The sequence below is a fragment of the Pocillopora verrucosa genome, chromosome 13 (genome assembly GCF_036669915.1).
Source record: "Pocillopora verrucosa isolate sample1 chromosome 13, ASM3666991v2, whole genome shotgun sequence".
In the NCBI taxonomy this organism is placed as follows: Eukaryota; Metazoa; Cnidaria; class Anthozoa; order Scleractinia; family Pocilloporidae; genus Pocillopora; species Pocillopora verrucosa.
This window is the reverse complement of record NC_089324.1, coordinates 6,204,744-6,216,927: the sequence shown is the minus strand read 5'-3', so window position 1 is coordinate 6,216,927 and position 12,184 is coordinate 6,204,744. Positions and strand designations below refer to the sequence as shown.

Below are 12,184 nucleotides of genomic sequence, written 5' to 3'. Positions count from 1 at the left end.
GCTACATACTAATAAATAATGGTAATAAGACTAAGTGGAGTCCAATTTGGTCTGTAATCATATAAGAGATTAACAAAATCGGACGACCGCGAAGCGCGAGTCCGATTTTTTTTATCTCAGTTGAGTATGATTACGGACAGAATTGGACGACACCAAGTCCTGTCAACAATTAATCAAAACCAAGTCAAAATTTTGGAAAGAATCTAGACATAGGTTGTACATTTTCATAACAAAAACTGAAACAAAAACAAAACAAAACAACAGTTAACTCGGCCAAATTTGAGACAACAGGGCGCGCACGTTCATAGTTTTTCCGAGACTTACTTTAAAATCATTTTCAAATTCTCTTGATCAGTTAACAAGGATGGAGGTATTCTTTAAATTTCACGCAGTGTAATATAAACTTTATTAAAAAACTCATCTTCGACGGCTAAGCATGACCCTTAATTCAATTTAAAGTTAGAAAAACATTACAATACAATAAATTGTAATTAACATGCAAACAGTTTTTTTCACTGGTTGAGATATTCGTTTTTGACTATTTATGCGTATATTTACAAGGAGATTGGTCGTCTAGGTAATTTAATAGGTGTAAACGAACGTCTGTTCAGCATTTTGTATCCAGAGGTTTTATTCTGAACAGGCTAACGATAGAACCGTGATCCGTTTGGTTAAGTATGCAACCATAAGCAAGGGACCTTCAATGCTCTTTTCCCATCAGCATACTTAGTATGTGGGTCGAAGAAACATTTTATTTACAACAGTCTCTCTCTTTAATTTTATCATTATTAAGTTATTATTTATCACCGGAGGGGGGAGGTCAGCCGTCTATAACAAAAGATAGAGGGCATACTATCTTTGGAAGACTATAAAGCCTCAAGGGAGGGTCAGACAAATTCTATTGTGACAATAGAATATATTAAGGACGATGAGTGCAGGTTCAACTAGATTTTAGAGCTAAAGCTCTTCTATGTATACTTGCGTATCCTACTGATCATATCAATTCCATGATAACAATGAGTATACCGTGAAGGCCAGAATAAACCTTTGGCCTGTTCAACCTATGGCTCTTGATACGATCGAAGCTGATGTCAGACATTTATCTGTTATGCAAGACATCTGTATACTAGTTATAACATTGAAATTTAAATACCTTCGCAAAAGGGAATAGCTGCATAAAAGCTGACTTCGCAGTGAAAAAACATGAAGCGCCATGATTCTTCATCAGTTGTCTTTTGAAGTTAGTCAACTTTGGTAAGGACAAAAAGAATTTGAGGATCTGGATACTCAACTGGCTGACCTTCAAACAGTTTTGCGTTTCTAGAGTTGTCGCATCCCATGTAGAGGCCACTATTATGGTGCTTGAACATCGTGAAGCTCCAGAAGTAATCAGGCTCAAAAGATTCATCGTTTCCATCAATGTTATCTATATTCTTTCAAATTGAAGGTGAAGAAGATAATTTTGAATTAAAAACAATCATCCACTATCCTTAATAAGCGCGCATTATTATTACTATTATTTCACTACTATGCCATATTACGGCAACGAGACTCGCAAGAAATACCACGGTGCTGCAATATAGACACAGGCTAAAACACGGACAGAAAGTGCAGCATCAAAATTGCTGCACCAGGTAGAAAGGGATGACTCCATCTTTTTCTAGTATTTGTGGGCGTCAGCTCATCACTGCCAATGTCACGCCACGGAGCAATATAATACGCGCTTCGCTTGGCTAAATGAGGCGTGCTCAGTTTAGCGAAGGGACGTCATTAGTAGCTAACAAAAGAGAATGATAATACACATGCGTTATTGACCAGGGATGAGGTCAATATGGGTAGAGAGTGGCCGGGTGTTGCTTTTATATGGACCGATTCGAGGTCCATAAAAAACGCACAAAAGAGTAACAGCAAGGATAATATCAAGCCATCTTGACTGAGCAAGCTTGGTCAATAAGGGATTTATTATATAACAAAAAGATTTCCCTTAATAAGAATCAAGAAAGACTTCATTATCTTCGAGCGCTGGGAGAGAAAGCCAACCGTGAGAACTATGCACAGAAATTATGAACAATCTTAGGTCTTGCGCAACCTTTTTTCTTACGTGAAATCGAAGTGGGCAACTGTAGACTTTAAAGGGAACAATGAGACGAACCATTAACAAGAAACATGCGTAATGTAGCGTTTATTTTTTTTTAGGATCAGGATATTTCCGAATCGCCCCGAGAGCTCCTGGAAAAGGGAGAAACCAACCGAAAATTTTCAACCGACGAATCCGCCACTTGGTAGTATATTTTTATTTGTAATATAGCTCCTGCTTTTCTTATCCTAACTCAAACTACATAAAAAATTGTATCATATTGTCTAAATCTTATTTCCAATTTTTGCAGAAGATAACGAGTAACACATCTGCTCGCCATATTGAAAATCAATGAATGTACGTCACAGTATCAATGATAACTAAACCAAGATTAACCTGGAGACGCCCCTCTCTCCTGAACCGAGCTAAACAATTCACACTAAGATTTTATTTTTTTCGGGTAGATCAAAAGTAATATATCCCTTCTTCTGTAACAACCACACAGCGCCCACTCACCCTAATTGAATTTAATAAACAAGGTTTTCCCTATTGGACACAAGGTTTGGGGAATATCGGTTGGGTATATCCTCGGATATCTTCCAGTTTTAGCAGGAAGATATTCGGTCACCTGATGCTTTTAGACCAGTCGCTCGTAAGAGAAACGAATGTGATGGACTACAGTCGTTTATATACCCTATTTGCTATTATCTAGCTTCTCTTGTTAAATTTATGGATTACTCTAACCATTATGAAAGTTTTAGCCGGAGGATATTCGGTCACCTGATGCGTTTAGACCAATTGCTCGTAAGGGAAACAAATGTAATGGATTACAGTCATTTATATCTCTTCTCTGCTATTATCCAGCTTCTTTTTTTTGAATTATGGATTACTATAACCGTTATGGTAAGAAAATCCAACTCGCCTTACCGATTGACATTCAGTCATTTTTACATTGGAAAGTAAACCAAATAATTATATTCTTCACCTCAAGATCTAATTCTACCCGTCAGGATAGGTTCGTTCTACACCTAACACATAATATGGATTAAGTGTGAATTAAGAATTGGTTTGTGAAGAACGAGTGCCGTTTGAGTGGGCGAATAAGTAAATAAATATCCATTTCTTACCTTTCCTGTGATAGTTCTGCTTGTTGCATCTCCCACCAGTAATAAATTGTCGACGCCAAGGGCAATGCAGCCTATGCAAGCAGATGTGTTATCATAAGACATAACTACGATTCAAAGAAAAGAGACTAAAATTACATATATTTAAAAAACACAGCGACGGAGACAAGTTAATGCAGAGCTAGCAGCGCGCACAAAGCGTAGCTCCATACTTATAAATTCTGGCAATAACTCTTAATAAAGTAAATAAATGAGTAAGTAAAAAGGAGCGCACGAAGAGACGAGAACGCATCGAACGAAATTACTATGCTGGCACATCAACTGCAAACTTAGATGGAAGAAGGAGTCGAGTCGAGTAGCTTATCCGGATTTTCCTCAGCGCCAAGAATGGTTAGGTAACGTTACTCTGGTGATAAAATCTGAAGCCATTCAAACTAGAAACATCATGTAACCTTTAGACTCGACTCGTCAGCCAGTTAACTATTGTATGGCTTGTTTAAATATTCGTATCAATAACTCGCTTTTTTTTCAACAATTCTGAACTTATATCAGATATCTGAGGCGTCAATGACCACTGCACAGATTTATAGACTGCCGGATCTGTAGCATTTGTTTTTGTCATACATTTGTTTTGTTTTGGTTTTTCTTTCTTAAAGAACGCGCGCAATAATTTAATTTGCGTTTAACTTGACTTTGGAGAACCCGTTAATCAGATGGGAAATTTGTTAGACCGCAAAAGTAAACATCGAGATAGAGGAGCAAGCTAAATCGTTTCTCGGCCAAAGCACACCTATATTTCCTGCTGTTTTGTTTGATTTCCTCGAATTACAGTAAATGGTTTATCTAAATGGATAAGCTGTCACTTTTCCTTTACAATTCACCCTCAATGAAACTGGAAGATTTCCGCGAGCTTTCGGCTACGGCTCTGTCACTGAAAAAATGTGAGGAATATGAAGATGGCTCCACTCAGAATAAGTGGCTCAGCTTTTTCTTTGATTCGGCATGACGCGCACATGCTTATGTGTGTGCCGAGGAAGCTTTTGGGCGACTTTTTTGGGCCTCAAGCAAAGTAAACCTAGGTATCATCACCGAGTTCACTACAGACTCACTCCTTACCATCAATCATCACCTCCTCTTAATTTAAAACGATTTCACGATCTATCCGAAAAGTTTGCAATCGATGGTATCCAACCCAATGAACATGGCCAACATGAGGAGCAAACACATTTGTTCTCATCTATTGCATCGAGAATATCGATTTGGACTTTTAGTAAGGCGGTCTCAGTGTAGGCGTTTGTGAGCTGACTGGTACCTTACTTAAACCCCGACAGCTCTTTCAAAGATGATACTCACAAACATTAAATTAGATATGGGCAGTTCATAGTTGCGCTAGTAAAAAACAGATCAATCTACGTACTCCCAGCGGCCCCAAAAGTCCCTTTGCAATCTACGGTACCATCATTATTCAACACAACGAGACCACTTTGCCCAAGGTTCCATAGTTGATATTTCGTTTGGATCTTCACTGGATGAGGCTTTTCATAGATGCTTATTGGCGGTGTCGATCCCCTGTCCAAGATAGAAATATTTCATCCTCTAAGAACACAGTAAATAATCATCACCCTCGCGATGCTTGTTTATACAAGATTTGAAAAGGTGAGAATTCATACTATGTTAATTGTTTGATAAGCGTAAAGCTTAAAGCTCCGGTTAAGCTTAAAGCCCCGGTTAGAAGCCTCTCTTGCTTTATCAGTGAGGGGGCGTGGTTGGGATTCTGAGTTAAAATGAGGGGTTCACTTACAAAAATAATAATAATAAAAAGAGAAAAAAGGTTGCTGTTGGTTTAGTACCTTTACAATTATCAATGAGTAGGAGACAAACGATCCACTTAACTGACTAAATATAAGGTTTTGAATTAGGAAGATTTTTTAAACCTTACCCATTCCTCGTGAAAAGTGCAACCACACCACAAACTAGAGCGGCGTGGCTAACGAGCAGTGCCCACCCCATTGCAACCAAAAGCAGCTTCCATTTCCGACCCTACAAAAGTAGACGAGATTCAATGAGCAAGTAAACTAAATTCCTCTCTTCTTTTGAACCAGGAAATGTTTCACGGTTATATCAGTCCATTGCAACAGTCTCAAGATATTAACGTTTTAGATTAGTCTAAAACATGATTTGCCTTCAATTTCATTGCTTACCCTTTTTTGAGTAACACATTAGCTCAAAGATTAGCATACTGCTCTCCAAATCGAAACTTGGCTGAGATTATTTAAATTTAAGTATTTTTGCATAAGATAGGAAGATATAGCTTTCCTTTTATTTCACAGTTTCTTCATTTACTCGGAAGAATCAATAAAAAAATATCAGAAGAATATGCCGGGGGATAGCTTGTTATGAACTTGAAGATTAATACCAATTATTAACTATTATAATTCACCGGCAGTTTAGCTACATTTATCATAGACAATCTGAGTCGGCAAGTGGTTCATTTCCCGTTGTGTAACTACTTTTCCCTAGTCCTCCTTTCATCATCCGTTGTATTAAATGAATAATTCTTTGATACAATTGCATCAAGGTGGGAAATGGCAGCCCTTTTTCGAGGAGCAAGTGGATCAAAGGCCTGGATACTGCTATTTTCAGGAAAGAAGTACAAAGGTTTCATGGGAGTTCCTAGAATGCAGCCAAAACTAGTAAAACTGACCAGGAATGCTGCTGCGGGATGTGGGTATCACCATGCTCTACAGGGACAGGGCTATCAACCAGTGTCCATCTGGGCTCCCCTAGAAAAGTTTTCAGGGGAGTGGGGTGTGTCATTAAACATAAAACGAGAAAATGGAAGTTAAATTTGTTTCTTTGCGTTTTGTCTTAAATTGGAACTAAATGGAACTTTTCATTAACTTGTGGAGATTTTCTTTCAGAGACAATTATAATAGGTTAAGTGATTTAAAGCTGTAATTAAATAAGATGATATGATTCAGGAAATATAAATTTTAAGTAGAAAATGGGAACTGAAAGGTTTTTTTTAATATTCAGCGGAAATAATAAAAAACTTCAAAATCTGATCCATTCTAATCCGGGCCAGCGCCAGTTTTGTCCAGACCTTGACGTCATGAAACATTGTCCATTATCAAATCATTATTCAGTATTCGTTATTCATTAATACTGAATAATGCCAACGAATAATGCTAATGAATCTAGCTTATGAATAATGCTAATGAATCTAGCTTATGAATAATGCTAATGAATAATGCTTATAAATAGCGATGATAAAGATTAGTTAGCATTAATAATACTATGAGTATTACTATTACTGTGCCGCGATGCGTCCAGGTAACTATTCATCACTTCTACCTTCCACTTCGGTGAATAATTGTTTATAATTATCATTATAATTATAGTTTTATAGATAAATGAGAAAGAGAGACGCACACTAGACAAGACGACCCTAGTTCTGAATAAAACCCAGTGTTTAGGGAATTTAATTTTTCTATTTCAAAATGGATGTCAGGAGGTGGCAATTGTTCTTGAACTAAGTTTCGTGCTGTTTTGATCTGATATTCATCAAAGACTTTCTTACCCTCTTTGTTTTTTTTGAAGAAACATCCCCTTCAGAAGCTCCCTTTGTTTCGTGTTCATGCATTTCGACGGCATCAGCTGTTTGTGAATCCATCTTTATATCCATAAACATTAGATTTATCTACAGTAAAAATATAGTAAAAAGGGATATAGTACTAAACATTAAAAAATAAAAAAAATAAAAACAAAATCTAAAAAACAAAATCTAAAAAACAAAATCTAAAAAGCAAAATCTAAAAAACAAAATGAATGAAGCATTCCATATACTATTTTATCAGTGTGATAATTGTTCTTCTAATGAGATTAGGAAACGACGAAGAAATACTGATCGTTCTTAAACGCTGGAACCTCTGATTAAAAAGAAAACGCTCTTTCGTCTTTCAAAAGAAGGGTACTTAGAAGGTCATTTCTGGAACTTGATGCGTCTAGGTTTTACTTCGCATTGCAGAACAAGCAAAAAAAACCAAAGATATTTTAAATTAGTCTAGTGAGAAATTCATCTGATTGGGACCTAAATGCATTTTACGCCATATTGAGTGAATATTATACAATAACTTTACCTATTTGAGGTTTCCTTTCATCCGAACACAAACGTCTAATGTAAAATGCACAGTTTGATTGGCTGCAAAAGCTATTTTTTTATTCATTTTTTCAACTGTTAATTAACCCTGCGACCTTAACTCTCTCATACCATCTGATAATGGCGGCGACTTCTCGTAATATGTGACGGAAGGTTTAGAGCGAAGAGGGATGGAAGGGAAACGGAAAATATAGAACAGCCCGGCTGAACTGACGAACTGGAGAAAAGTCCAACCCTGAAAATCTGCTTGGCTAACAGAAGGCAGAAATATGTTACATATTTTTTAGTTTATCTACGTCATTACTTTACCATTAGTGTAAGTCGAGTCTTCGAATACCTTGAAGCTTACTGACGTGGTGTTGCTTACGCAGTTGTAAGACAAATTGTTGAAAAGACTTCCTGTAGCCTTAGAAAAAACGAGCACAGATAGCAAGAATACCCGTTTCCTCTGGAGTTATCGACAAATAATGACATCAGGTCGCCTACGCCATGCAACAACAACAATAACAACCTTTGTAGCTACCAGGATTTCAAGTTATTATATAATTGTATTTTTTCGTGCTTTACGCTTTTGCTTAGCATAGGTTTTGCGTCTTCGTAGCCTTTATTACCTTTGGTCATTAAGTCTTACACATAAAAATTCATAAAAAATTCATTATTTATTCTTTTTCTTTCAGATTTTCAGGAAATGTTGCTGACATGTTAATAATTAACTTCTGCTATCAATTAATCTTGATTAACCTATACCTATGAGGAAAAGTGACTTTTAAAATCACGAGCCGACTCAGCTTAACACTTTGCTCGAGCAATCCAACGCCGAAATTAAAAACAAACATGGTTAAACCTCGGAAACGACGATTCCATTTCATCGAAAGTGATTCGGACACAGACTGAACAATTCCTTGAACTGTTTAGCTGCACTTTGAACTTTTTTGCGCTTTAAAGATACGAAGATATCACTGCGTATTATTGTTTTGATCTTACGCGATTGTTTTGACCCAACGCACGGTTTGAATAAATTATTTTTGCACTTGATACGCGCGCTTTGCTTATGCTTAATTATAATAAGCCATCTCGTATTTTTCCATGTATATGATTAACACGTAATCACATGATTTTTTTCGTGCAATTTGGAATAAACAAGCTCTTGTTAATTCAGCTTTTTGAATTGATTTTTAAATTACGCTGTCAAAAATGAAAACAAGTTTCTATGCTCCAGAGATTTCCACCACCAAATACTCCGTCTGTCTGTAGATGCGCAAGTCTTGCTCTTTAATTTGGTTTTCTTGCAATGCATTGCATGTCAGACCAACGTTTTAGATGGCACTTGGAGAATGATTACGGAATTTTAACTAATTAAGTAATGCTGTCAAAAATGAAAACAGGTTTCTGCGCTCCAGTGATTTCCATCACCAAATGCTCCATCTGTCTTTTGGTTTTTTTGCATTGTATTTGCCAGACCAGCGCTTTGGATGGCAATGGAAATTAAAAAGTGAGTGGGAATAACCACTGTGCGACACGTCGTTTGTTTGGTTGTATTGACGGTAACACAAGGTTGATATTGTGTTCGAATGACGTTTCAAACTTTGAAAGTATCAGAATGGATGTTAAAAATAAATCCAGTTTGAGATATGAACCTTATCGCATTTAAGGCTTGTAGAGGTTTGCATGGCTTTTATGTGCCATACTCGCTAAAATTCAAATGCTACTTACTTTTTAACAGATGTAATTGAATGCTTTCACAACCACGCGATTAGTTTATGCGGAAAATTATTTACTGCATATGGGGGCCTTCTGTCACAGTCGAGTAAGAACGGAAACTAACCGTATAGAAGCAAATATTTTTCCATTACATATGAGAACTTTGGAAATTATCATCATGTCTCATGTTGAAGAAAGCCTTTTTACTTGATAATGTCGCTCCAACTGATCAAGAATCAATATATTTGCAAACAGCGTCAAATTGTCGACGTTGTGGTGCTAAATAAATAAAACAACTAGTATACTCTCGAGATCCGCTGCTTGATAAACAAAATACGAGCTTTTATGATCCAGCTACATTCGATACATTTTGTACCTTAGGAGAAGAAACAAAATTTGAAATCCACCGTTAAGTATCACTAAAAAGTTGTTCGCGATCGATGCGTATGTCACGCTCCAAAATTAATGTAGGCCAGAAGGTACAACTCAATCAAAGAAGGGATGTAGAATACCTCAACCAACTCAAATTGATAAGTCTCCATTTAGGTAAAAAATTTAACCCTTTTTTCCTTTAAAATACGTAATAGCGAGCGATGAGAAATTTCAGAAAAAGGCTAGAAACTTTATCTCGCCTATCTGATGCATGTAGTTTAATACCTTGCACAAATCAGTTAGAATGGGAAAGCAATGAACCTCAATCTAGTCGTCTGTGATACTCGTCAGTCAGTCAGACTTTTTAGTCAGCCCTAAAGATTAATAATGAATCCGTAGGTTAATAATGTAATATTCCAATACCTTTCTTACCTTGACGCTTACCAACGTGTTTACGTTCCCTAAAGTTGCAAGACAAACTGGAGCGTAAAGAAAGCGTATACACGACTTTCATAATGGCCGAGGCGCGCGAGACTGGTAATTACTTAAACATGAAATCGAGGTCAGAAAGGCCACGCTTGAGGACAACACTGTAAACAAAAGGTCAACTAAGATTGAATAGGTGAACTGTTTTGACTCGATTCAGTCGAATTATTTACAAGAAGAGGAAATGCCGACTTATTGTTGTGTTCCAGAATTTACGAAGAAATGCTACCACATAGACGATGGGACAAAAGTGTCTTATTTTTAATTTCCGATCGAGAACACGTTAAGAAGAAATGCCTCTACGCGATAAGAAGAGACGAAGGAAAGCACTTCAAGCTAACTGAAAATACAAAGATATGCTCCCAGCATTTCAGGAAGGGTGATATTAGAAATGTCTCGCCGTCAAAAAGGAATTAAGAGATGGAGTTGTTCCTTCTGTGTATTCATGGATTCGAACATCGCCACACAAAAGAGAGGAGCCGGCGGAAAGAAACTTCGAACTGACAGCTTCGAAAAGTGCATCACGAAAATTGTCTACCCCAGCTGTTGTTCTTGAAGAATTATCAAATGAATCGTCAAACAAATTATCAAACGAAACGGTCCCAGATCTACCAGATCTACCAGATTGTAGCTTAAAAGTCGAAGACGAAACACAAACTGATTTTACCGACCAGGAGGCCTACTTGAGAGAAATTATTGACAACAATAACAAGAAGATTCATAAACTTGAACGGGAAATTGAGGATTTTAAGCGCCAACTGCAAGATACCCAGCGGCAACGTGATGCTCCTAATAAAAGGTTGTTTAACTTTGAAAACTGTAAGACAAAAGATTCAAATGCTGCTTTTTATACTGGCTTTCAAAGCTGGGACACGTTAAGGTAATTCCCTTGAAATTGTTCTACTATCAAACTTTTTTTGAAACTTGGTATAATTAACATTCATGATATAAACATTAAAAAAATGCAATAAAAAAATGGGGTCACCTTAAAATGGGTATTTTTACTGGTTGTGCGTTAAAAATTCGAATCACCTTCATACAGCATTTAGCCTTGGTAACTTGAAAGACACAAAATTTTATTTTGAAATTAAAGCTTCCTTGATTAAAATAAACAGTATTGCTTCATTTTACCTGTTTCTGATTGCCTGGCTGTGGGGATTTTGCACTTTTTCGGACAGTTCCGTGGTTAGCTTGAAGTCCTCGCCTTAGTCAAAATACACCAAGTGCGGAACTATTTTCCAAAAAAAGTCATGTTCTATTATCAAAATTTTTTTCTTTTTCAAATATGTTCTTTATTAGATTGTTCTTAGCAAATGCCGGGAAAAAATCGGGTGTCACCGTGCTTGTTTCCTCACAAACTGCCGTGAAAGGACTTAGTTTTCAGATAGCAGTCAGGATAGTGAATTTGCGCGGTGGAGACTGGGACGAGACACAAAATGGTGCCCATCGTGTTCGAAGTCTGCTCTCGATATCAAGCTTGTTTTCGGTTGTTTTTATGTGTTTGATATTGCCAACACTGAAATTCATTCTTGGGAAGAGTGCAAAAATAACAAAGAATGAGGTAAGTCAAGTTTTAATGAGATTTTATAGTTATGAACCTTTAGTTGAAACAATTTTGTAGCGCTGGCGTTTTGTTAATTCCAGTGAGCTAAGGTTCGATTTTGTTTGCTTTGGGGCAATAAAGGCTTGACAAAGAAACTTGAAGAAAAAGACTGTTGATCCTTATTCTTTGTATGTTTTCTTGTTTGGTTTCTATATACAGCAAAATGTGAATTCTTCACCCATCACTCCAACAAGAGTGATATCTACAGTACAATATTATAAGTATACTCTGAAAAATACAAACTGTACTTTAAAATTTGCTTTTTATAGTTTAGAACCACACTTCAATGTCTCACTGGTCCTCATTGTGACTAGTAAATCTTCCGTGCAAAAATGATTTTCAAACTTTTTACATTTTGTACAACTTTCATGCTTCAACATGTCACTAAATTAAGTTGATCCTCTTGGTCGTTGGTTCCACAGAATCGAATTGAATATAATATTAATATAGACCCTTTCAGAATTACTGTTTGCATTCTTGTTTGCAACCAAACCAAAAGAGTAAATATTAGTTTTACAAAACATTAATTGCACAAATTGCAATCTTAATTTGCATTATCTATAAAGTACTGACATATTTGTGCCAGCATCTGCTTGTTTGAAGAGACTCTGGGTTTGTTGTCAAACCTCTCCATCAGAACTTGCTTCACCCCTTCTTCCTTG

The 12,184-nt window shown here is 36.6% G+C and overlaps 1 protein-coding gene and 1 long non-coding RNA gene across 2 annotated transcripts in view; both read right to left on the bottom strand.

Moving 5' to 3' along the window:
• Positions 1-389: 389 nt before the first annotated feature.
• LOC136277688 (uncharacterized) lies at positions 390-9,954 on the bottom strand. Its single transcript, XM_066160166.1, has 6 exons — positions 9,866-9,954; positions 6,782-6,901; positions 5,141-5,241; positions 4,619-4,770; positions 3,205-3,308; positions 390-1,433 (listed from the first exon to the last, which is right to left on the bottom strand). Exons 2-6 carry the CDS (start codon positions 6,890-6,892, stop codon positions 1,242-1,244), a joined length of 660 nt encoding a protein of 219 aa, XP_066016263.1. The 5' UTR covers positions 6,893-6,901; positions 9,866-9,954; the 3' UTR covers positions 390-1,241.
• Positions 9,955-11,767: 1,813 nt separating this feature from the next.
• LOC136276759 (uncharacterized) overlaps positions 11,768-12,184 on the bottom strand; it is a 2,158-nt gene continuing 1,741 nt past the window's right edge. Inside the window, exon 2 of the long non-coding RNA XR_010716062.1 lies at positions 11,768-12,184. This exon is cut by the window's right edge and continues 849 nt beyond it. This is a non-coding gene — a long non-coding RNA (uncharacterized lncRNA).

Coding starts and splice junctions, on each gene's coding strand:
- LOC136277688 (XM_066160166.1), bottom strand. CDS start 6,892: ATGTTTATGGATATAAAGATGGATTCACAAACAGCTGATGCCGTCGAA. Junction 3,309..4,618: donor GACTTTTGGGGCCGCTGGGA/GTACGTAGATTG, acceptor TTTGAATCGTAG/TTATGTCTTATGATAACACA. Junction 1,434..3,204: donor GCAGAACTATCACAGGAAAG/GTAAGAAATGGA, acceptor TCAATTTGAAAG/AATATAGATAACATTGATGG.